Raw genomic sequence first — 26,946 nt, 5'->3', positions numbered from 1 at the left:
AGGAAACTGAAACTAGAATTACTACATGATCCAGAAATCCCACTTCTGGGTATATATCTAAAAGAAAGAAAATCAGTGTATTGAAGAGATATCTGAATTCCTATGTTTAATGCAGCACCTTCATAATAGCCAAGATAAAGAATCAACCTAAATGTCTATCAATAGATGAATGGATTTAAAAACTTGGCATGTATACATGATGAAACACTATTTAGTAATTTTTAAAAAATGAAATCCTGTCATGTGCAGCAACGTGAATGGAACTAGAGGACATTATGTGAAGTGAAATAAGCCAGACAGAGAAAGATAAATATCGCATGTTCTCACTCATATGTGGGAGCTAAAAAATTGATCTCATGGCAGTAGAGAGTAGAATGGTGATTACCAGAGGCTAGGAAGGGTAGAGGGGAGAGCAGGATGAAGAAAATTTGGTAAATGGGTACAAAAATACAGTTAGATAGAAGGAATAAGTTCTAGTGTTCAATAGCACAGTAGAGTGACTATAGTTAACAATAATTTATTGTATATTTCAAATGGATAGAAGAGAAGTTTTGGAACATTCCTGAAAGGAAAGATTATAGTTTGAAGTGATGGATATCCCAGTTACCCAGATTTGATCATTACACATTGTATGGATTTGTCAAAATATCACATGTACTACATCAACATATACAACGATTGTGTATCAATAAAAGGAAAGAAGGGAAAACAAATATCATTAAAAGACTAACTTGATATTTTATTGGTACAATTAAATTTCAATATGTATGAAAAGTTAAAAAGTATCAGGCAGCCGGGTGTGGTGGGTCACGCCTGTAAGCCTAGCACTTTGGGAAGCCGAGGCGGGTGGATGACTTGAGGTCAGGAGTTGGAGACCAGCCTGGCCAACATGGTGAAACACTGTCTCCACTAAAAACACAAAAATTAGCTGAGTGTGGTAGTGGATGTCAGTAATCCCAGATATTTGGGAGGCTGAGGCAGGAGAATTGCTTGAACCTGGGAGGTGGAGGTTGCAGTGAGCCAAGATTGTGCCACTTCTCTCCAGCCTGGGCCACAAGAGCGAAACTGTCTCAAACGAACAAACAAACAAACAACAACAACAACAAAAGTATCAGGCATAAAATAAATACATTTTTGGAATTTACACCTTGTTCACAAATTTAAATATTTTTCACCCATCTTAAAAAATGCGCTATACTAAGTCAGAAAACTTTTATTTATTTATTTATTTATTTATTTATTTATTTTTTTGAGATGGAGTCTTGCTCTGTCCCCCAGGCTGGAGTGCAGTGGCGCGATCTTGGCTCACTGCAAGCTCCGCCTCCCAGGTTCACGCCATTCTCCTGCCTCAGCCTCCCGAGTAGCTGGGACTACAGGCGCCCGCCAACACGCCCGGCTAATTTTTTGTATTTTTAGTAGAGACGGGGTTTCACGGTGTTAGCCAGGATGGTCTCGATCTCCTGACCTCGTGATCCGCCCACCTCGGCCTCCCAAAGTGCTGGGATTACAGGCTGGAGCCACCGCGCCCGGCCGAAAACTTTTAAATGGACCGCGTAAACTCTTGAACCATTGGCCTCAGAGCACCTTATCTTGTCTCGTCAGTCAACCCGCAAGAATTTTTTTTTTGAATGTTTGAAGTGCTCCAGAATCTAGTGATCTTTTCTCCCTTCACACCCTCACTATGTCAGACCAAATTCCACTCTGGTTTTTTTTTATTATTATTGTACAGTTTGGTCTTGTTTTTACATTTCAGACTTTCTTCATTTGCTTTTGCTTTTAAATCTCTCTTTACTGACTTCGAGTGCCTTTCCAAAAAAAAAAAAAAACCCACTACCAACAACAGGTACTTGCTTTCAACAAGTGTACAAACTGCTTCAATCAGTAGATTTTGCTTTTCTCTCCTTCCCAGAATAATTGCTGCTTAGTGTTTCCTTCTCATTTCATCAGTTTTCTTGAAACTATGGTAAGGTGTGCATACCATACTCCAGAAAAGAGTCTTTGGGGACTCAACAAACTCCTCTTTTTCCTTTTGCATTAGTAGTGGAGTGTATATCTGGTCAGCTTTGTAACTTTTTTTCAGGGATACACTGGTACAGGTATTTATTTTCATATGATGGACACACCTTTCCTATAAACATCAACAAAAACATGTTCAGGGTAATTTCTCTCACCTCATTATCCCTCCTCCATATACTTCAAATTCAATTTTTGTTGGCCCCTTGGTATCATTTGGATATTCTAGTTTTGTGTTCTTATGATGAAGTTTTAATTGTAGCACTTACTTTAAAACCACACAATCAGATTATTTGTCTTAATTTGTTCAATAGTCACCTTGGCAGAAGAACTGTCTTTTTCAAACATTATGTTCCCAGGATTTAGCATAATATGTAGTCCATAATAGAGGCTGGGTAATGGTAGATGGTAAATAAACTGTTCAGGTGAATTGCTGCATTAAATGAAGGATACAACATTTGGATTAAAGGAAAGAATTGCTAATGAAGAATAGGAAACTAAAATGGGTTGACTTAGAGAATACAAAAGGCTAAAACATGAGTTCTGTTAAGAGTATCTGTAGAATTCCTGCCTTTTCATCTGCGGAAAGATAACAGATTTCCCCATGTTCTCCAAGGCTGACCCCAAAGGCATAACTAAGCTCCTCCCAAGTCAGATAGTCTTCTGCTGAGCGAAGCCTTAGGCAAAAGCCTGCATTATTTGCTGGTATAATTTAATATCTTCCATATCCAATAGCCAAGAAGGGTATAAAAGCATCTATAAGGGGGTTTTCTCTGTCTGCTTGGAGCCCCCCTCCCTCTGTTTTTGTACGGGGAGATTTTTCCATCTTTCTTGCCTATTAAACTTTCTGCTCTTTCAAACCACAAAAAAGAAAAGAAAAGAAAAGAAAAAAAGCATCTATGAGCTCTGAAAGTCAATTTATTTCAACATACATTTATTGGGAGCCTATTCTGTGCTGGAACTGCAGATACAGAGATGACAGGATCACTATCCCAACAGTAATGCACTTTACTCAACCTGGTGCACTCACTATGCCAGTCAGTCCAGTAGTCTCTACACCAGATTATCTGTGACATCACCCCAGCATATCTTTAATGCTTTCTTGTAAATAACTTCAAATGGCTTATTTTCTTATAGGTATGTCATTCTTTTTTTGTTTTTTGTTGTTTTTCCATTCTTCTTTACCCACTATAAATTTAACTTTGTTTTCAATAAATGATACGCCCAGAGTTCTAATATATAGTTAATGTTTAATTGGTAGTTTCTTACTATATATTACATTTTTCCTTTTTAAAATACTTATTCAATGACTCTACACCAAGAATGTTTCTATCCACTGGAATACATAGATGAACAGAGTTTAAAAAGTTTCTTATTTATTTTTATTTATTTATTTATTTATTTATTTATTTTTGAGACAGGATATCACTCTTCTACCCAGGCTGGAGTGCAATGATGTGATCATGGCTCATTGCTCCCTTGATCTCCTGGGCTCAAGTGATCCTCCTACCTCAGCCTCCCGAGTAGCTGAGGCTACAGGTATGTGCCACTGCACCCAGCTAATTTTTTTTTTTTAATTTAGTTTTTGTAAATACGGGGTCTCACTGTGTTGCCCAGGCTAGTCTTGAACTCTTCCTTTTTAAAATAGAGCTTACAGTTACATTCGCATGAGGGGGCAAGCAATAAACAAACATAAATGGTTTCAATTAGCATTTATACTACAATAATGCTACAAAACAAACAACTCTAAATCTCTCAATTGCAACACCAAACATTCATCTCAATAACAGTTCTGTGGGTTAGCTAGAAGGGGACTGACCCTAGCAGAGTTTTGCTTATCTTGGCTCTAAACTGTCAGTTGGGATCAGATCTGCTCCTCTTGTTTCTTCAGTCTCCCTGGACCAGCTATCTGGAGCATGTTCTTGTGGGGAACTGTACGAGTGCAAGAAAACAAGCCAGATCATGACAACAAGTCTAAATCTCTGCTTCTGTCGCATTTACTAACATTTCTTTAACTCAGACAATTCACATGCCAAGCCCAATATGAGTGGATCAAGGGAGTATTTTTCACACATATTGGAAAAAACTGGAAGTTACATAGGAAAAAGGGTAATGTATAATTTTATAATAGAAAGAGAATGAAGATTAAAAGTATTAATAATAACTGCATCTTTCAATCACAGTTGACTCTCTTGTTCACAATTCATGTTCCTTCTGCATCTAAGACATATTAACTGCCATTCCAAGAAAAACCCACAAAGTTTCACCCAATTATGGCATTGAGTTCAAAGTCCAGGATCTCATGATCCATGTCGGGTCTGGATGGAACTTCTGTTGATCTGGACCTCTATGAACTGAAAAGATATGTTATCTGCCACCACACATCTAATGTCCCATGCTGGAATATAAACAGAACAAACAAACAGCTGCATTCAACAAGGGGACAATTGGGAGTATATATAGAAATTTTGAGCCGGGGGCGATGGCTCACGCCTGTAATCCCAGCACTTTGGGAGGCCGAGGCGGGCGGATCATGAGGTCAGGAGATCGAGACCATCCTGGCTAACATGGTGAAATCCCGTCTCTACTAATAATACAAAAAATTAGCTGGGTGTGGTGGCGGGCACCTGTAGTCCCAGCTACTCGGGAGGCTGAGGCAGGAGAATGGCATGAACCCAGGAGGCAGAGCTTGCAGTGAGCCAGGATTGTGCCACTGCACTCCGGCCTGGGCAACAGAGCAAGACTCTGTCTCAAAAAAAAAAAAAAAAGAAATTTTGAAACTCTGCTGAACAAATTTTGCCAGGGTCTCCTACAAAGATGTTGGCATATATTTTGGTTAAGCCCTGTTTCTGTACTGGGGAGTTTATCCCCAGTCTACTGTTGTACATGAGTCTTTGTTCTTGTCTTAGAACTCCTTCCTTTTTCATTTTTGGCTTTCTGATGAGTAGAGGAGAATATGCCCTCTTGGTAGCTGAGCAGATTTCTCAGCCTGCTTCCTGTCTGTAAAATCTTGGGGTCTCAGAGATTCTTACATATTTCCAACAGACATAATTTTTAACAATCCAGGCTGGTGGTAATCTTGCCAATACAGCTCTCTCAAAAACTCTGTGAACTTTCTGTTTGCTTCCAGTCAACTATAATATGCCAAATGCCTCAACCATAATTCTTTTAGAGACAGGTTCTTTTCTAGCTATAAGTAGGTAATTTGCATGTATTAGGCATCTGTGAGATGCACCCTCAGTCTCTTTAATCTTTTCAGGAGTCTTTTTCTATCTTTTTTTTTTTTTTTTTTTGAGATGGAGTCTCACTCTGTCGGCCAGGCTAGAGTGCAGTGGCACGATCTTGGCTCACTGCAACTTCCACCTCCCAGGTTCAAGCAATTCTCCTGCCTCAGCCTCCCGAGTAGCTGGGACTGCAGGCGCACGCCACCACTCCTGGCTAATTTTTTGTATTTTAGTGGAGACAGGATTTCACCATGTTGTCCAGGCTGGTCTCGAAATCCTGAGCTCAGTCAATCCGCCTGCCTTGGCCTCCCAGAGTGCTGGGATTACAGGTGTGAGCCACCACGCTCCGCCCTTTTTTCAGGAATCTCACCAAGGGGTGTGACAACTATTTTCTTGATTTTATCTTTATCTTATGGCGATGTTCTAATGGCAATGTTCTCTATAGAGAGAAATTGTTTAATTTTCAAACTGATAATTTCCAGAATTTAGGAGTTCTCTCAGTTTCACTCAATCTTATTTGCAAGTCAGTCAATTCTTTTCTAAGCTTATATTTTTCTTGTAGTAACTTATTACATGCAGACAACAACTGCCAATTCATACTATAAATATTTTGCCCCCAAAACTTCCCAGCTCAAAGCTACGAGTAAATTTAGTACACTTTCTGCCTTCCAGATTATTGTAGTCAACAGTTTTATCAAATGTTTTGGTATTGCATAATATGGGTTTTCATTTTTCTAGCTTTCTATTACTTTTTAAATAATAGTTTCTTCTCTTCTTACCATGTGATCCCAAACTAATGACACATTTTAATATTTTTTGATAGCAGAAGCCCATTTTTGGTAGCGTTTCTATGTTAACTAGCAATTGCCACAAGTATAATATATAACAAACCTCACACCCAAATCCAAAACTCAGTGGCATAAGCAAGTATTTATTTCCTTGCTAATGGTTTCATGGGTTGGCTGAAACAGCACTACTTTAGGTCATAGGGAGACTTGGCTCCAAGTCTCAGATTAGGTTCAGATTTGTCCTAAGAGTCTCCTCACTCTTCTTCAAAAACTGACTACCTAGGGTCTATTTCTCTAATAGGGAAAGGCAGAAGCACCAGAATCCAAGCAAGACACATGGCATATTTGAAGCCTATTCTCATGATGACTACCAACATTTAATTAACCAATGCAAGTCACATGACTAAGCCTAATTGCAATGAGGTAGGAATATTTTCTACTCACAGTGACATATCAAATGATATGTATATTATAGCATGAAAGAGTCAAGAATTAAGAAGAGTTCAATCTAGCATATATACAAACAAGAAAACATCAGCTAGTATAAATTCTGTGAGGAAAATAAAGCAGGTTTAGAGAATGCTTGGAAAACCACTAAGAATAGTTTGTTGAGATGACATTTTAACTGAGGTTGAATGTATTCTACGCAGAGGAAACAGACAATGAAAAGACCTAGATGCAGAGATAAGCTCAGGGTGATGGAAGAACTGAAATAAAACCACAGAGAGGATGGTAGGAGATGAAACCAGTGAGGAAGTAGAGGCCAAATTATTTAGACCTTTTATTATCACTGTTATGTGCAATATTATATAAGTGGTCATTTCAGAGGATTATTTACCAAATGCTGAAGAAATAAAAAAGATTTTTGTGAGTCCTAATGGTTGTCATGATAGCCCATGAATAGGGTAGCTGAATTCAACCACTCTGGAAAGTTTTATAATGGTCGAGTTTTGTAATTGACTCAATAATTTACCTTTTCACTGGTTCTTTTTGGAGTGTTGGCCTGCTAAGTTGTTTCAATGGAACACCTGAAAATACTAAGAATTCTTGACTAGAGAGTTGCCAGCTGAAATACTGAAGAGATAAATTGGTAGCCTCTGAAACTGCTCAGCTTCTTAACAATTCCAGGTATTTCTTTTTCCCTGGGCTTCTCAGAGCTAAATGGAAATATAAAGGAGTTGGAGCCCCCCTTCTCCCTCTTAGTTTCACTCAGGAGAATTCTCTTATTCTCTACTCCCAAGAAGGTTCTCTAGGTATGAAACAGTAACAGTTCTGGTTGTTGGTGGTATCATTTCCTAGGGAAGTTTTTGTACTGGTCCTTTGGATATGGTGTCAACTCTGGGTATAAAACTCAGAGGTCCATCCCATGCCCTTGGGAACTTCAGGATTAATAGGAGATGCAGAATATATTTAAATGGGACATACTCATCACCATAAATAGTGTGGTCACATGGAAAGAGAGTTGTACAAATCTCAAAATTTTACTGAATTAGAAACACAAATGCTCTAAACACTAAAATGCCTTAAAATAAGAGGTCATGAGCACTTTCTAGAAATGACTTTTGATCTTTGTTCAATGTGAAAAATTTTGTTTAAAATTGGCATTTAATTAGCCAGATTTTCTTTTGTCCTCATCTTTCTGTAGATTTATGGAAAAGAGAACTAATCTATTTTCAAAAACATGAAAAAAAGAAAACCTAAACCAGCAACACAGAGAAACCGTGGCTTTCCCTGGGTCGCCATAACACCTCTACAGGTGTGCCCTTGACTTCTATTAAGAATCACCAGCTAAACAGGTGAAATACACAGCTGTACATTTACACTGCAGCATCTTTTAGCAAGCAAGGGGCTGTGTCTAGATGAATCAGAATATGCTGGCTGGTGGAGCTCAGACACAATAATGTGTTTTTTTCAGGAAAAATAAGTGTGACAGTGTTTATTTCACACACAATTGTTTGTCAGAGGACTTCAAAGGGGTGGGCAGATATCAGTTAAGCATTGCCATCTGTCCCATAGGTTGTGCTTCTTCTTTTCAGGTGGGACTCTGAGGTCATTAGCACTGGGGTGGCTTATCCTCTGTTCAGCTCCTGTGCCACAATGTAAGACAGGAGTCCTGCCAGGAGGAGGACTTGGGTCCTGGCTCCTAACCACCCCCGTTGGACTCCAGCTGCCAGTGCCGCCCAAATAAGAGAGCATGCTGCCTGGCTTTAAGAAAGCTTGCAGCCCCTGAGAGTGGCAGGTTAAAAACCTATAGGGTGGTTCAATCAAAGGCAATGCCTTGCTCCGTCCTGTGCTGCTATTGTACATTGGAACACATGCTGCTAGGAGACAAAGAGGACACGCGTTTATTTTCAAGCGTAGGACTTTGGAACCACTTGGGAAGAATATTCTTGATTGAGAACCAAAACATTCCATGATGCTTAACAAACCTGCAAATTGAAAAATCAGCTTCGGCCTGTGCAGCCAGGAGGCAGGAAAAGGACCTATACCCTGAAAAAAAAAATCAAAATATTCCTTAAATGATATTTGTGTGCATTTACAAAATTGCCGCTTTCTGAATCAAAGTCTCAAGCTGTTTTCATCTGAGAACATATGTTGTGCCGTTAGACAATATCTCAGCCTGCCGCCATCCATGACATACCCTGCCACATTGCATAATGGACAGTCCCTTGAAAAAGGAGCCGCAGCTCAGTCAATGCCCCTGTAATAATATTTTAAAATAAATGATATGCATCATTAAATCACTGAGGATGACTAACTCAATTTTAGAAAACCCACAACTCCAGCAATCATAGTTACAGCTCTGATTTGAATATTTTCACTTTCACCTGAGCAGCCAGTGGGAGCCAGTCAAGCAGATTGGGCATCCAGGCAGAGGAAGGCTGTGTCTCCAAGGAGCAGGAGGGAACCTGTGATTATGTAGTTACAGTAACGTCGGCTCATGCCTCGTGTCCGCCTGGGCTTTTTAGGCTTTTCCTTCCTCCCTTCTTGGCTCCTTATTTACATATCACAGGCATCCTCTTTGTAAAGTTATTTTAAATAATGTATTAGATTGATCTTTTCAAAATTCTGCCATGGCTAAATGTCATAAGGAAAAAAAAATAAGTCTTCGAAACTTATTTAAAGGTTTCTACTGGAGTAGGCCAGTTACCTGCTTCACTGCTGATATTCTAAAAATACCTCCATGTCCATACTATTATCCATTCTTCACGTCCAATTGCTCTGTTATGGTAATAGTCAGAAGCACACCATGCAGTAATTACTTACAGCTGACTGAAGAAAAGAATATTCAACTCCCCCACTGTTCCACTAGAAGGTCTTTATGCACTATTAACTCATTCCTGTTTATTAATACTCTACTGGTAATTCAGACTGCTGCCTCTTAGGTTTGTAATAGGAGGACTATTAAACAGCAATTACTGACCATATGGGTTGGCGAATATTTGTTGTTTTTTGGTGGGCTTCCCCCCCCCTTCCAACTTGTTTTTTAAGAAGCCATATTACAACATAGTAAAAGTATCATCACATCTGCATGAGATTAACAAGCTTGGCAGGATTTCTCCCTTAGAAAATGTGTATTTATTCCCAGATTATCATTACTAGCTTAAGAAAAAGAGAACGTGGGAGAAACAGGAAAATGTGGAAGATTGTTCTCTTGTGGGAAGGCCCCTACTTTGGAAGATATTTTGGATCTTATGTTTCTTAAGTCACTCTGTGGGATGTTTTCTTTTACTGACTTTGAAAGGACACTGACCCACTCTCAAACACCATCAGCTTCTCAAAGCATGCATAGTTATTGAGGAATCCAAGTCAAATACCACTCTCCCTTTCAAGTTCCCAAAGCGTTTGAAAGGGATCACTGTAAAATTGATAATTTAGTAAATTTATCTCCCAAAGAGCAGGTTTATGAACCCTGAGAGGTGACGAAGTGTTCCCCCTGGGAGAGGGATGGCATGAGTAATGAGTTCAAGTGAGGCAAGCAGGTGGTAAACAATGATTATGGTAATAATAATGTGTGCCTCTCTCATAGGTAGTGAACACTGAGCATGTTGCAAGCATTAAACACATTTAAATGGAGATGCATCTTTAAGATAAATAGGAGCCCAGGAGCTAATTTTCATTGGAAATTGAAGAGTTGAGATCCAGGACAGAGAAGTCACTTGACCAGCAACCTCCACTAACATGATGGCAGTGGCTAGGTGTCTAGGCTCTTTGACATAGTAAGCTTTTGCTCCAAGGCAGCCAGTCTCCTTAGGGCCCCTTGTGCTTATCTTCTGATTTTTCCCCTTTCCCTATAAGGAGCCATTTTCTCTTTATGTCCAAATCTTTCTAGCCCTTCAATAAACAGATCAAATCCCACCCCTGACCCCAAAACTCCAGCTCGCTTTGATCTTGCCCTTTTCAAACTGCCAAGCAGATGTAGTGTCAGTACCACACCTTTGGCAGGTGGTTGTAGCTAATTTAGCACTCTTCCTTTGTTACCTGCTCGTGTTGTGTGTGGAAGTTTTTTTTTCTCCTCGATACACTCTAAATCCTTGAAGACAGGGACCATATCTTTTAAACTTTTCTTCTATTTATCTCTGTACCTAGCTCAGTATTGGACATTCAATTAGTGCTAAATAGAGATTGGAAGAATTCAATGGAAATATGTAGAGCAGGGGAAAGGACATTAACCCCTACATTTTCTTACTCTGTAAAGTTGTAGGAACTGGAGTTTCTGAATTAAGTACGGAAAAGCAACAACAAATAATAATAACAACAACGAAAACAAAATGACAAACATCAGCTCAAACCTAGCAGTACCAAGCTAATGTGTAGCCTATATTTGATGTTCAGTGAATATTTGTTGAGTCAGATCCTCACACCATCCCAGAACTTTTTCACAGTGGGTCTAGGCCATAGGGAAAATTGCAAAAAATGTATTTCATCCATATCTTTCTGATTGGATCTAGAATCCTGGATTGCCTATGGCCTACAAAGCCCTCAAAGTGGGGAGAATGATTCCTCTAAGAATCTGTGTGGTAGGTAGCTTCAATAATGCAGGCTGATCCCAGTAACACAGGCTGATCCAGACAAGATCAGAACTGCTTGATAGGATCTGAAAGGCACCAGAATGGTTTTCCTATTCTCTAATATCTCACAGAGAGAAGGAGCCAGCAAGCACCTGAGATTAATTACTCTGGTGGATTTCAAATATTTTGTTTTGTTGCTATTGTTTTCACAGTAGGACTGTTTTTTTCCCAGTTAAGCATTATGCAGAATCCTGGTGTATACAGCGGATTAAAACAGAACAGCTCAGGTTGAAGTTGGGTTGGGAGGCATGAATTCCTAACCTGATAACTTAGCTGATAAAGCCAAGAGGCACTTCTGGGAGACCCCAGGGTTTTTGAGGACACTATATGGCAAGTATTTTTCCAGTCCAACCTTTTTTGGATATAAATGTGTAGATTGAATGCAGAATCTCAAATCCACACAGCTAACAGCAGAATGGTCCTGGAATCCAATCATTTTCCCCTAGCTTTATTGAGGTATAATTAACAAATAAAAATTGTATGCATTTAAATTACACATGAAAACATATTTAGATATACATTGTGAAATGATCACCACAATCAAGCGAATTAACATATTCATTGCCCCACATAGTTACCTTTTCTTTTGTAGTGAGAATACATAAGATTTTCTCTTAGCAAATTTCAAGTATACAATACATTATTATCAACTGTAGTCGCCATGCTGTGCATTAGATTCTCAGAACTTATTCATCTTAGAACTGAAAGTGTGTACCCTGTGACCAACATCTCACATTTCCCTCCACTCCCTGGCCCCTGACAACCATCCTTCTACTCTGTTTCCAGGAGTTTGACTTTTTGGATTCCATATGTAAGTGAACTCAGGTAGTATTTGTCTTTCTGTGTCTGGTTTATTTCATTTATCATAATATCCTCCAGTTTTATCCATGTTGAAACAAATGGCAAGATTGCCTTCCTTTTTAAGGCTGTATATATACACATATACATATATACACATATGTATATATACATACATACATCTGCATGAGATTAACAAGCTTGGCAGGATTTCTCCCTTAGAAATTTTACTCTTGGAAATATATACATTTACATATACATAGATATACACATATACATATATATACACACACACACCATACACACACACACATATATATGGCTGTATATATATGAAATATATATATTCTATTATACATATTTATAAAGTATATATACATATACACAGATTTTTTTAACATTCACTTGTCAATGAACACTTAAATTCTTTCCATATCTGAACTATTGTGAATAATCAGTTTTTTTGTTAATTAGCTAAGCTTTTATCTCTATTGCCTACCTGTGCTAGTAGATTAAGTCATTGTCACCAGAAGGCTACTGTTAATGGGTACATATGTGACATCACAGAACCAGGCTATTAAGCCTCTTATTTTAAATTAAAAGTTAATTATTTATATATTTTTTTTGAGACAGGGTCTTTCTCTGTCACCCAGACTGGAGTACAGTGGCACTATTATAGCTCACTGCACCCTCCATATCCCAGTCTCAAGCAATCCTCCTGCCTCAGCCCTCAAAGTAGCTGGGACTGCAGGTGCACACCACCATGCCTGGCTAATTTTTTTGACTTTAGTAGAGAGGAGGTCTTGCTATAATACCCAGGCTTGTCTTGAACTCTAGAGCTCAAGTGATCCTCCCTCCTCGGCCTCCCAATGTGCTTGGTCTCCTGATGTGCTGGGGTTGCAGGTGTGAGCCACCACTCCTGGCCTAGCCCTCCTCTTAACACAGAGCTGAGATGAGTTTATAGTCAGGTGAGTCAAGGTGTATTGAATGGGTGTCTTAGTCTCTTAGTTTTCTCAGCCTGCTATGACAAAATACCATAGACTGGATGGCTTAGACAATACATATTTATTTTTCACAGTTCTGGAGGCTGCAAAATCCAAGATCAAAGTGCCAGTGGATTCAGTTCTTGGTAAGGGTCCTCTTCCTGATTTGTAGATACAGTGTTCTTATTATGTCTTCATGTGATCTTTCCTTGGTGCATGCATTTGAAGAAAGAGAAAGAGAGAAAGAGGAGAGAGAGAAAGAGAGAGAGAGATTTTGTATCTCCTTCTTTTTATAAGGGTGTTAATCCAATCATGAAGACCCCACCTTCATAACCTAATTTAACCCTATTTCCTCCTAAATGCTCCATCTCTAAATATCACCACACTGGGGATTATGTTTTCAACATTTCAACATATTGAGGAATACAAATATTCAGTCCATAATAGTATACCCGTGATCCCCCAAATTAATGTCCTTCCTGCATACAAAATACATTTATTCCATCCAAATTGCCCTAGAACTCTTGATCCAGCATCAACTCTGAAGTCCAAAGTTTTATTTATATATTATCCAAATAAGATATAGATGAAACTAGAAATACATTTATCCTGAAGCAAAATTCCTTTCTGTCTGTGATCCTGTGAAACCATAAAAAATATGTGTTTCTAAAATACAATGATGGGACATGCATAGGACAGACATTTCCCTTCAAAGCGGAAGAAATCTGAACGAAGAAAGAATGATGGATCCTAAGTAAGTCCAAAACTTAGCAAGTCAAATTCCATGAAATCTTAAGGCTCAGTAATAATCCTCTTTAAAATGATTTCCTGCCTACTGGACCAACTGGAGCAGCAGTCCTGCCTTCCAGACTCATTGGGGTGGGTGGTTCTGCCAGGTGGGGTTTGTGAAAGTCATGATCCAAAATCTCTTGGTGGGCCCCCTTTTACTGCTCTAGGATGCTGCAATCTGGCTGTTGAAGTGAAGGCATTCGCCCTTCCTGCTTCTTTGAAAGCAAGGAAGCAGGTCTGATATTTCTGAATCACCTTCAGAGTCATGCTTCTATTTCCCTGAAGAATAATGTTGACAGCCAAATAGCTCTCTGGTCTAGTCCTGTAGGATGTAAAAAGTGTGAAAGCTTTCCTTCATTTAGTCTCATCTCTGTCCCCTTACATTCAAATTAGCATCGTTCCTGCTGGGGTGGCTGATTAGGTCCATGGTTCCTACCCATATTAATCCTCTTATCAAGTGGTTACTCCACCACATGCTTAGTGTTCTCTACAATATAGATGGGCTGAGAATTTTCTAATCTTTAAGTTCTGGTTTATCTTTGCTTAACAATTCCTTCTTCAATTTATTTCTGTCTTCTTGCATTTTACTATAAGTAGTCAGGAGGAACTGGGCCACTCCTTCGACACTTCTCTTGGAAATATTCTCAGCTAAATATCTAATTTCATTGCTTGGAAGTTCTACCTTCCTCAAAACTTTAGAACACAAATGCAGTTCAGCCAAGTATTATTTTTTTAAAAACAAAAGTTGCCTTCCTTCCAGTTTCCAATAACGTTTCTCATTTCTACCTAAGTTGTTCCAAACAACTTGAATGCCCTTTACCAAAATGGCCATTATTGTCCATATTTATGCCAACATTCCATTCCTAATTATTTAGATATCCCCCAAGAAGATAGACGCGCTCTCTGCAGCTCTCCTCTTTTCTTTCTAAGTCTCATTAGAATCATCCCTAACTGCCCTTTATGGGAATCTTAGCTTTTTCTAGCTTGCATCTTAAAACTCTTTCAGTCTCTACCCATTACCCAGTTTCAAAGCCATTTCCACATTTCTAGGTATTTGTTATAGCAGCACCCCACTTTTTTGGTACCAGTTACTATCTTAGTCTTTCTGTACTGTTATAACAAAATACCATAAATTGAGTGAGTTAAACAACAGACACGTATTTCTCACAGTTCTGGAGGCTGAAAAGCCCAAGATCAAGGTGCCAGTGCATTTGGTTCTTAGTGAGAGTCTATTCCTGACTTGCAGATGCCATCTCTTCTTATGTCCTCATGTGGCCTTTCTTTGGAGCCTTCCTGTGGAGGGAGAGAGAAAGAGAGAAATAGAAAGAGATTGTGTATATCTTCTTTTTATAGGGTATTAAGCTCATTATAAGAGCCCCACCCTCTTGACCTTGTCTAAACTTAATTACCTCCCAAAGCCCCTGCTTTCAAATACCATCACATTGAGGATTAGGGCTTCAACATATGAATTTTAGGGTTCTACAAACATTTAGTTAATAGCACATTGTATGAACAAAAGCTTCATACGGAGGCTTTCCACTTAAAGGAGGGATTTCCACTTAAAGGAGGGATATCGACTTAAAGGAGGGAATATCTACTTAAGGATCTTAAATTTCAAAGCAAATATGGGGTGATTGTGGTTCATTTTCAGCTTGGCCACTTCTCCATTTGTGTGGTTGGTGTCCCTTCACTAGTTTTAGCTCAACTTGGGTGTCCTGTGCTTGCCTGGTCCTGGATCACACATTTATACCAATTTCTATATTGTCTTAGTTGAGGGAAACAACTACAAAGACTTCCTTATGGTGCTGGAAATTAAACTTCTTCTATACACAGCATAATATAGATTATGCTATAATCTATATGTGAATAGTCAATGTGCAGAGAATAGCATTAAAATATTATTTTGAAGAAAATGGTCATATTGCAGATTGTCTTTTAATTATCTCACCAATAGTGGTAGCAGGAGGTAGTGAAGAATATGGTATAGGGACTGAAGGAATCTCTATTCTAGACTAGAGCTTTTTGCCAATTAGCTGTGCATCTTAGGGCATATTATTTAACCTTTCTATACTCTCACTGTTTTGTCTCCAAAATAAGGCCCTGTGGCCCAGATTTGCTTCTGAAATATGTTTGACTTCACTGAACCATCAAAAACTTGAATGCCCTCTATTCAGTACTTCTGAGTTAAATTGTATTAAAGCAAAACAAATGACTATAAATAGCCATATTATGAATAGAATGCTCATATATGCCAAGAAATATAAATTAGGCTGCGTGACAAAAACATTTATTTCTGGTATCAGTGAAAACTTGAGATAATTCAGTAAAGATGGTATTAAGCCATGTAAATATCATCCAACTGTGATTTGGAACTGTGGAACTTTCCCCATGGGTGAGAACATCTGGGCAGTCTGTAGGCTTGATTTCAGAGATTCACTTATTCAATACATACTTGCTTTGTTCCTTCCATATTTCATTATTCAATTAATAAACATATACTGAGTTGATGCCATTGATTCATTCAATAAATATGTTATTCAATGTATTTTTAAAGAGCAATCTGCTGCATACGTAACACTTTTCATTGTTGATATCAGTGAAAAGATGAGTTCTTGATGGTGAAGAACTAATAATATCATTTGGGAGAGAAAATGTATTTGTTAAAAAGATAAATAACTTTATGTTATAATGCATGATACAGGTCCGAGAGAGATAAAGACTGTAAGGGTTGGAAGTAGGGGGTGGAGAGTGAGCATGTCGGCTGGGTGAACAGGAAGGGTTTAGAAGCCTCTTAGGCTGTGCCTTGACACAGAATAATATTAGCACAGGTGGAGAGGATGAGAGAGGTCACTTTACATAGGGAAACAGTATGTGTTAAAGCAGTGAACTGGATAACATTAAGAGGTGTATGAATTTAGCAAAAATCCAGGTCCATGTGCAGAGAAGGGCTTATATGAGAGACTAGTGTTGGTGGGGGAAGTGACATGAAAGAATCTTCCATTTTGGAGACGTTTTCAAAGTCAGGTGAAGAATTTTGATTCCTTCCTTCCTTCTTCCGTCTTTTCTTCCTTCATTTCTTTCTTTCTTCTTTCTTTCTTTCTTTCTTCTTTCTCTTTCTTTCTTTTTCTTTCTCCTTTCTTTTCTTTCTTTCTTCTTTCTTTCTCTTTCTTTTTCTTTCTCCTTTCTTTTTCTTTCTTTCTTTCCTTCTTTCCTTTCTTTCTTTTTCTTCTCTTTCTCTCCTTTCTTTCTTTTCTCTTTCTCACTTTCTTTCTTTGTGTAATATGTTTTGCTCAATGGAAATGTTTTTATTAATGAAGTCACAGAGGAGTCCTAGAGACCATAGAAAGGAAAAAAAAAAAAAAAACTGCAGGAAAAGCTACTAGGGTAACAAGTGAGAATGGGAGTGGTTATAAAATATCAGAAAACATGATTGAGGTGGCAGAGCTTGGAAGACCTATGATGAAGGTAGGGTTCCTGACGAACTTGATAAGTTAGGTTGGCCAAAGATGAACTGCGCACATGGAAATTTCTCCAAGTCATCCATCCCAAGTCAGGCACAGTATACAACAGACTTTATCTGTCTGAAGGCATTTTCTAGTATTACTTGAAAGTTTTCTCTTTACCATTTGAGGGTTCCACCATACAGGAACATTCTCATACACATTTGCCTAGTTATATGCTGATTAATTGACAAATAAATTCCTTTTCAATTTAGACAACTTACTTTAATGCTTTGTCTGTTGCTGTTTTATTGATGACAAAAGTGGTAGGTCCAGAATGATCCCTCAGAGCCAGAATGCAATGCCCTACAGTTCCTGAAATGTCAATGGCATCATAAGAGAGATATGTTCAGCCTCTGCTCACTGAAAAGTGCTACCCCGTGCTCAGGCCTAAATTTCCAGGCATGTAGTATTAGGTTGCTAAAACACACAGATGTTAACTTGTGGAGAAGAGTGAATTCTAGGGCCCTTGAAAAAGTTGCTGACCCAAGATTGAAATTGAAAGGTAGCAGACAAAGTGGGTTTTATTTCCCTGTACTGGTAGAAAACTTGTACATCACTTACTTTTATGGACTGAATTTCATCTCCTCAAAGTCCATGTGTTGAAGTCCTAACCCGCTATACCTCAAAATGTGACTGTATTTGGAGATAGAGTCTTTAACGAGATAAAATGAAGTCACTAGGGTGGGTCCTAATCCAATATGACCAGTGTCCTTAAAAGAAGAGAAAATCAGGACACAGATAAATGCAGGGAGAGAGGACCTTTCGAAGGCATAGAGAGAAGATAACTATCTATAAGTCAAGGAGAGTTTCCTGGGATAGATCTTTACCACATGGACCTCAGAACAAACCAACCCTTCCAACAACTTGATCTTGGCCTTCTAGACTGCAGAACTGTGAGAAAATAAATTTGTGTTGCTTAAGCCCTTCAGTGGATGATACTTTGTTATGGCAGCTCTAGAAAATTAATACACTTACCCTTTAGGGTTTTGGATGCCTCACACATTAATGGCAAATAATAGGTTATATTTACAGTATCTATCAGCCATTGCCACAAAAATGATGTGCATGAGGTGGCTGGGACAGCCATATGCATTCTGAGGCCTAAGCTGAAGGGAGAGTGACTATCTGGGGAATATTCTTCTCATGGCAATGGTAGAAGTGCAAGATAGCAGGCCAGTTCCACAAGCATATTTCAGCTCTGCTCTCCAACATTCCTGTATTGTCCCATTGACCAAAGAAAGTCCTATGGCCAAGCCAGGGTAGACACGTAAATGTATAAGATAAGAGAATGAAGAGTTGGAGAAAGTAATTCACTGTATGATACTTACCACAAAGAGGCAGGAGGCTGGATGTGATGGCCTTTTAAAGCCATTTTTCTCTAAGATAGTTCCATGACAATTACCCAGAGTCTAATTTTATTGAGAGCTTACTATGCAACAAACCCTGACCTAAGTGCTTTACAAGGTTATCCAACCACACAGATCTGTAGCTTATTATAAACAATATCCTGCTTGACTTAATCAAGTGTAAGATGATAAACCATGGTGTCACACATCAGATGGTAATTTACCATTTGCAGACACTTCAAGTACAGCTCCTGAGACTAAAAATGAATGTACATAGACATTCCATGCCAGGCAAAGCATGCACAAACCAGCTAACTCATTTGCAAATGGCATTGTGTTTGTTCTGACATTTTTCCTAACTCAAACTACAAGACACAACATAAACACAAAACTAAGGTCTTGCCTCCAAATAGACACTTGACTCACCTCTCAAGTTATAGCCGAAAGAAGTTTCAGAAGATACTGTCACAGCTAAGGCTATATAAGAATTCAGTGTCTTGTGACTCCAAGGCCTTGACACTGTTGTGAGAAGGCCTGGCAAATTAGAATGACCTATTCAATACCATTCCACAGTATCAACCCCTACACTACTAGTTTCTCCTTCTGGTTCTGGTCAGTGTCTAATTTTTGCTTAGTAAATGTAGACCAAATTATGCTAAGTGGTTTTTGAACAGGAATTGAGATTACAGATTATCATTGACTACTCTTTACAACTGATTTCCATTGCCTTAAATTTGAGCCTATTCCCTTAAAAAGAATGTGTAATCATTGCTATGTCTTAACTTTGAAGACAGAAAAGTAGAAATGGGTGTTCTTCTATTCCCCCTCCTCTAGAAATCCCATTGAATCTCATTCAGAAACAGAAGTTCAGGCATTATAATAGAGAACTCGGTGAAATGGCCTTTTCTAGAATAGCAAATGTCAGTGCTTCAAGGATGAATGGCATCAAGATGACAATATACATTCGATTATGGCATATAAATTAGATAACAAGTGTAAGAAATGCATTTACAACCCCCAAACCTGCTCTTATATATTTATAAGTAATGATGTTTTACCAAATAATACCCAAAATTGTTTTTAATATTAATCACTGTTCCTTTATACATTTTCAACTCTTTATATCTCTTGCCTATATTTAATCTCTATGATAAAGACAGTGGATTTGTTTTCATGTGATAGAAATAAATGGTAATCCAGTAACTGATGACATTTGGCATAGGTCAAATGACAATTCAGAGCTGGAGGAATGACTGGAACCTTCATCTTTGTAACAATCATTGAGATCCAGGGAGAGAGAGGAGCTGCCTCACAGTTCTTTACACATGTTGATTCATTCCAGTCTGGGCTGTTTACACTGTAAAATTTAGAAAGGCAATCTGTAAAATGGCCCTCAGGACCTTGGTAAAGATTTCTCAAAGACAGTCTGAGCTCCCCATTCAGTAGTGTTTCACAACACGTGCTCACTCCAACACCCAGGCATCATATTCAGAATTTTATTTGATCTTCCAATTTGGGGCAGTTTGACACCCTAGCAGAAGGTAGTTTAGTCACCTTTGTAAACGACTTCATGACGACTGTTCTCACAGTAAGTAGTTCCGCTGAGCAAAGAAAACAAATCGGTACAAAAACAATGCCAGAGCAGGTGTGCTAGCTGTTGGGGAAAAATCATTAGAGTGCCATTACTCAATCACTCTGTTTCTCTTATAATAATATATTATTTATTAAGAGCATTGTTTTTCTCCGTGTCATTTTTTATAAATTTCACATCTAACATTTATTTTTTCCTTCAGATGTGCCACAGCAGAAGCAAGTTGTGTTGGCAGTAGGTAAGACAGAGAAATTTTAATCCTGTTTTCAATAAACCATCCTAAACTTATTTACAAACCAATATAATTTGAAGCAAGACACTTCTGATATTTTTGTCTTTTGTTTGGGTTTCTCACATGCAAAATGATACATTTTAGAGATCAGAGAAAATTAAAACAAAACGAAAACAAAACTATTTCTCATGTCTGCCAATTGAAAAACCTGAAGAGTATGTGCTTTATATGATTCTATGAATACTTTACTAAGCAGACCAAACACACACATTCATGATATAGCATCTCCTTCCAGAGTAGAAAGAGCATTGTTGTAGGAGACTTTTCCTCATCCTACCAATTGAAAGTAAGGGGGATTCCGTTTTCCAGTATCTTATTTAGTAAAAGTAAGCAAAGCTTCCTGATTTAAAGTCCTTAAGTGAAGGTAATAGAGTGTGTTAAGTAACCAACTCATATTCTGCCGAAAACCTGACGACCCTCGGGGAGGCCTCATAGAATATGTATTATTGAATGGTGAGCCTCCTACCACATTTTTTTTTTTGATAACTCCAATTCTACCCCATTCCCTTGTCATTTCAAGCAGCACTCTCACAGTTCAGGCAATCAACAGGGACCTGGAGGAAGAGAACGTTCGATCTGTTCTCCGAAACACAGGAGAGAGAGAATGTGAAAACTGGGGTAATTGCCTCAAAAGTGGGGCATGTGGCTCTCTAACAAAATCCCCACATCTGAGAAGACTTTCCACAGAAACGTCCTGTCATCCCCTTGAGACTGTATCAAGTCAGTTTGGATGTAACACTGTGAAAATGCTATAGATGCAGCAGGAGAAATTATTCCTCTTCCTAAGATGACTATGACAAAGAACTCATGTCAAAAATAAGGAAACTTGCCCTAGGAGTTTTATAAGCACTGATTGGCAAAAGGGGAGCAAGGGTGGATCTTAGACATTTTGCATTTCACATAGGCTCATCTTTGGTAGCCTGGGTTGGGTTAGTTGGGTCAGTTAGAAAGGAAAGTAGGCTGAAGATGAGAGGGAGGCAATAAAAGGAAACTTTGTAATCAGGCAGTTTCCTATACTGTTGGTATTATAGTTAGTGTCATTTTTAATGTCTAGTGTCTCCCACTAGGAACATCAAATAGGCAGATAAATAAGGTAGTTATGAACATAGTCACTTCACAATTAGCCACACATTAATGGAAGACAAAAATGTAATGGAGATATTGGAGGGAGGAGGAGAACACATACACTTAAATGGATAATTTATCATTAATGTAATTTCCCATTGACATTGATTAGAATTCAGGAAATAGACTGAATAAATAAATGAGGAAAATATAGTGGTAAGTGTAAATCAAGGCCATCCAAGGCTCACCAGTACAACTAGTGAGCATTTCCTGTGATTTTACCATGTGCCAGGCAATGCTCTATGTGTCCTCTGGGAATAATTTACATAAACCCTTACAAAAAATGGGAAGTGTTTGTTATTCCAATTTTGCAGAAAGTGAAACTAAAGCACAGAAAGGTTTGACAACTGGCTCAAAGGACCACCGGACTGGGTAGAAGAACTAGGATCCAAATCACATAATTAGAATTCTTCACCATGATGACCCTATGCTGAATCTAGATTGGGAGAACAAAGTGGAACTTGGGCTTGAAACAGAAAGTAGGGTATACATGTTTAGTCAGCTTACCTGGAGGGTGTTACCTTTTAAGTATTCCGTAATTGATGGTTAAAGTTCATTCAGTTATAGAAATAATAACTAATACTTCTACAAATGGTGGTATCATACCACTATTTTAGTTCTACAGGATGTCACTGACAAATGATGGGTACTTTTTATTCCTTCTTTTGATATAAAGAAATGAACTTGTGAACCACTGGACATACTAAGGTACTTTAGTCAGTGTACAGTAATTGAAAACAAGTCATTGAAGTATTGACTTGAATTAGATTTCATGGAAACATATAGAGTATTAAATGATAGTCATGAATATTAGTAACAACAAATAGTGACTTTGTTTTTTTTAAGACCATAAGCAATTCTTGTAACCCATATTATTTCTGAATATCTGTCTTTTGTTCTGACAATTTTTAAATAGAAATTGTATGGAATTCATTCATTTAAAAATCTGTCTTACTGGGGACATTACTTCATAGCTATGTCTAAATGTCATTTTTCTTTTAGGAAACAAGATAAAGAGAAGAACTCAAAGAATTGAGAGAAGGTTTTGAACGTGATGATGGAGAAATAACACTCTTGGGAGAAATGAAGATACTTTCTCCTCCCTGGTTTACCTGAGTTTCCAGCACCTAGTGATAAGAAAGGATGGCATTAGTGATGTGTACACCTGCAATGACAGCTCCATCTTTCTAAAGCAGATGCCATGGTAGACATTTTGCCAGCCCTCCTTTCACTATACACACAGCTTGGTGTATGCTGGCAGACTTTTGACCTAATTTCTTAACCCTCAAATATTCCAAGACAGAACAAAGCACACAATAAAACCTGAATGAGGCCAGGCAAAGTGGCTCATGCTTGTAATTCCAGCACTTTGGGAGGCCGAGGCGTGGGCAGATCACTTGAGGTCAGGAGTTTGAGACCAGCCTAGGCAACATGGTGAAACCCTGTCTCTACTGAAAATACAAAAATCAGCCGGGTGTGGTGGCAGATGCCTGTAATCCCAGCTACTGGGGAGGCTGAGACACAAGAATCACTTGAACCCAGGAGGGGGGTTTGCAGTGAGCTGAGATTGTGCCACTGCATGCCAGCCTGAACAACAGAGCAAGACTCTGTCACAAAAACAAATAAAAAACTGAGTGAATGGAAGCAGATAAGTGCAGAGAGAAACATTGATTTACCTTCAGAAAGATAAACAAGTAGTATATTGGTATACTTGTATATTACTATCTACTAGTATAGCTTCAATTGGTGTATGAGTATAGAACTATTGGGTTGTTCTTTATGTGATTACTCCTTCCCAGTTTTAGTAAAAATATTCCAATTTGAGGGAAATTCTTTTATTTGTCAATAAAATAAAAGAGGTAAGTTTTAAAATCTGTATAGTTCTTCCTTCATGCTAGTTGCCTCTCTTTTTGATATTTCTTCTATAAAAATCTTTTCTTATATTCATTTTTCATTGTATAGATCATGAAGGAACCATAGTGATTATCAAAGATCAGCAGATAAGTTCAAGGCAGAGTTCCACCTTTCCTCATGAAGCCCTTCCAGACTTGTTTACATGTAATACCCTTGAAGGCAAGACTCATGTCTATGCTATCTTTGCTGGTATTTGGCACATATTAGGTATAAGGGCAATTAGAGCATATCAATTAATGATCAATAAGAATGGATAAAGTAGATGTTTTTGTGAGCCTAAGAAGATTTATAGAATATTTTGGAAATGGGCCCAATTTATTTCTAAAGGAAAATTTACTTTCAAATTTAAAAAAATCACTCAGATGAGATTTTGGGGGATTTTATATGATTAACTCTTTACATTATCTTGTGGTAATTATACAGAAATCTCTATTTATGTAAACACAGTAAATGTATCATAACACTAGAATAAGTATACAAATACTGCATGTCAAATTAGGTTATAATCACTTTCAAGGGACGTGATTTCCTAGCTAAACAGATTCGTTTACATTTTGCAAAATAAAAAATAAATGAAAATAACTATATAAAATCAGGCTTACAGCTGGACAGATCTTCTTGGCAATGGTCCAGACACTGAGCAGGGAAAAGCCCCTCCAGCTGAGGAATGTTCAGGACGCTCAGGACGACTTTGCAGGCGCGGCCGGGAGAGAGGCCCTTTTTGGGGTTGCCTTGACTGTGCACCCTGTTCCTGGCTACCTGTGGAGAGATAAGCTGCATTCACATTTCAGATGAGACTCTTTTTGTGAGAGGTCTGGGGTGGGATGTGGGAAGTGGAGTGAAAACCTGCTTAGTAGGGGAGGAAAAAACAAGCAATCCAACACTTCACCTTTAGGTAATAAACATAATAGAAAAAGTCAGGAATTCTCTAACTAAAAAGCAGATAGTGGAAGCTAGCATCGGACTCACTGAATTTTAGAATCAGGGTTTGTGTAACATGGATTATCTGGCCCAGCCCTTGTCACTGGATGAGAAAACTCTGGCTATAGGGCAAGAAGCAGTGTTAGGACTGAGATCCAGAATGTTACCCTCAAATCTGGAGCTTATTTATGAGATAAATAAAGCTCATATTTTCAAGAGAGATAATTATTTTAAAACTACTCATTTCAATGTGTATCTTAAAAAAATAAATACATTTCGGGCCAGGCGGGATGGCTCATGCCTGTAATCCCAGCACTTTGGGAGGCCGAGGTGGGCAGATTATGAGGTCAGTTTGAGACCAGCCTGGCCAACATAGTGAAACTCCATCTCTACTAAAAATAAAAATAAAAAAATTAGCTAGGCATGGTGGCACGCACCTGTAGTCCCAGCTACTCAGGAGGCTGAAGCAGAAGAATTGCTTGAACCCATCAGGCAGAGGTTGTGCTGAGCCGAAATTGTGCCACTGCACTCCAGCCTGGGCAACAGAGCAAGACTCCGTCTCAAAAAACAAACCAACCAACCAACAAAAAACATTTCACATCTCCCTGACATAGCCAACATTTTCTGCAACATTCTCTTATTTTGATGGCAGAAGGGCATAACTGTAAATCTCAGTTTTTAGATGGTATTATATAATATAGTGGCATCCTTTGTGGCCAGTTGATTGTGAAGACCAGTTTGCCTTTACTTAGCTTCCATGAACATTCGCTTTAAATGCTCATTGAATTAATGAGCCAGTTTGCTAAATCTGTGTCTCCTTCATGTTCATTTGCTAGTTTTGTTGATTACAAGAAGTCACTAATTTTTTTAAATCATAGATTCTGATTTTGAGGTAGCTTCATTTTTCTGGTGTTGAGTAAAATGTGTGTGTGCCTGCTTTAGTTTAATTAATACTAATTTTTATTCAAAATATATTTGTTGAGCACTTACTCTCTGCTGTGGCTGGGCATACATTACTTTCTTTCCACAGTCCGTTGGTTGAATTGTCCTGAGCAGGGGTTGACAAATGATGGCCTGTGAGCCAAATCTATCCCACTGCCTGTTTTTGTAAATAAAGCTTTATCAGAACATAGTCACACTCATTTGTTTGCACATCGTCTGTGGCTGTTTCTGCACACATGGCAGGGTTGAGTAGTTGTGATGGAAATTATATGGACCACAAAGACAAAAGTATTTGCTATCTGGCCTGCAACAAAAATATTTGCCAATTTGTGGCCCTGAGTATGTACCTTTAATTACCTAGCTGGTTTGATAAAAGAGCTAAATAAAATAGACACCAAACTGCAGCTACCTGTTCAGTACTCACATTCAAGTGTCTGTGGTCACAAGAAATAGTCATGGCACTGAATAATACAGAGAGAACTAGCAAAATTCTAGTCTTCAGAAAAATAGAAAGCTGTTCACATTCGTTTAAACAATTTCCAAATCCTCTTCCTAGAACCATCCCTAACCTGTCCTAATACACAAACTTGTAGCTTTTGCATTACAAATTCATTGTTATTACTTTTAACTCCTTTTTTTTTTTCAGGAAAAAGGTAATTAGGCTATAAACAGAAGTCTGACAACTAATTTCAGACAAGGCAAAATTAATACAAAGCCAGCTGATAATTTTAGCCATGTGAAATTAAATAGATATATTTTAATGGCATTCTACAAAATCCAAGTCTAATATATTCCCTTTGTTTTCCCACCTTCCCCTGTTCGCATGTGAACTGCTGCTCTGTGTAGGTAGTGACATGTGCTGATAAAGGTCATTGCTTTAGCTATACTCACTGTCCCTTCTCCTGTCCCCACTATTGATCTTTGAGTGGAGAGCTGCTTCTTCCCTTTCCTTCTCAGGAGTTTCTTGACGCTGAAAAGACAGGACTATCCAAGGGAAAAGTATTCAGTCCCAATTCTTCTTAAATTTTCAAATGTTCATTGACATTAATAAGAGGCAATTTGCTAAATCTGTATTGGGGCTTCAAGAATTTAAAGGTTAGTAGCAGTGTGTGTCTGTGTGTGTGTGTGTGTGTGCACGCCCATGTGTATTTCTAGGGGGAGATTCCAACATTGCTGTATTCTGTCATTCCAGGAACATATTAAATATGCATCTCAATGTCAGCAGCACCTTGGGATGTTATCATCTCCAAAATTATCACCTGCTTTCTGAAAACCATAACCCTAAAAATATTGATTGGTTAAAAGGCAGGATCTGAAGGCATGAGTCAGTGTCTCGCTGGATTATCCTAATCAAATAAGGATAGTATTAGCCCAGATACTCACTGATCTGCCAGTATTTGGTTTGAAATGTAGGCATCTCAACTAAAGTTATGTGTTTCATTTTTTTGAATATTTCTTCCAGACATTTAAATACATTACTACTAAGCCAGAACCAAGAAAAGCATAAAAAGCAGTTTAGGGAATAAATTCAGCAAGTTTCCATTTGTACCAGATAGTAAAATTGTTGACATGCATTAGGAGGCATGTGTATTGTTCAGCCTGTCGGTCTGTCACGTGCTCAAGGCTTAATATTTTGGCTGCCAGG

General features: G+C 38.3%; 1 protein-coding gene across 1 annotated transcript in view; it reads left to right on the top strand.

Annotated features, from left to right (window-relative positions):
• The window catches only part of LOC116483294 (putative uncharacterized protein encoded by LINC01549), a 32,383-nt gene extending 9,225 nt beyond the window's left edge, over nucleotides 1–23,158 (top strand). The window contains exons 4-7 of the mRNA XM_058428881.1: nucleotides 3,431–3,552; nucleotides 12,974–13,024; nucleotides 20,310–20,345; nucleotides 22,527–23,158. Of these exons, the coding sequence (XP_058284864.1) occupies nucleotides 3,431–3,552; nucleotides 12,974–13,024; nucleotides 20,310–20,345; nucleotides 22,527–22,573 (256 nt within the window). The 3' untranslated portion in view covers nucleotides 22,574–23,158. The remainder of the gene's footprint in view (nucleotides 1–3,430; nucleotides 3,553–12,973; nucleotides 13,025–20,309; nucleotides 20,346–22,526) is intronic.
• The last annotated feature ends 3,788 nt before the right edge of the window (nucleotides 23,159–26,946 follow it).

This window comes from Hylobates moloch, unplaced genomic scaffold, assembly GCF_009828535.3.
Source record: "Hylobates moloch isolate HMO894 unplaced genomic scaffold, HMol_V3 SCAFFOLD_15, whole genome shotgun sequence".
Taxonomy (NCBI): Eukaryota; Metazoa; Chordata; class Mammalia; order Primates; family Hylobatidae; genus Hylobates; species Hylobates moloch.
Note: the sequence above shows the minus strand (reverse complement) of the source record. Positions and strands in the feature narration are given on the sequence as shown.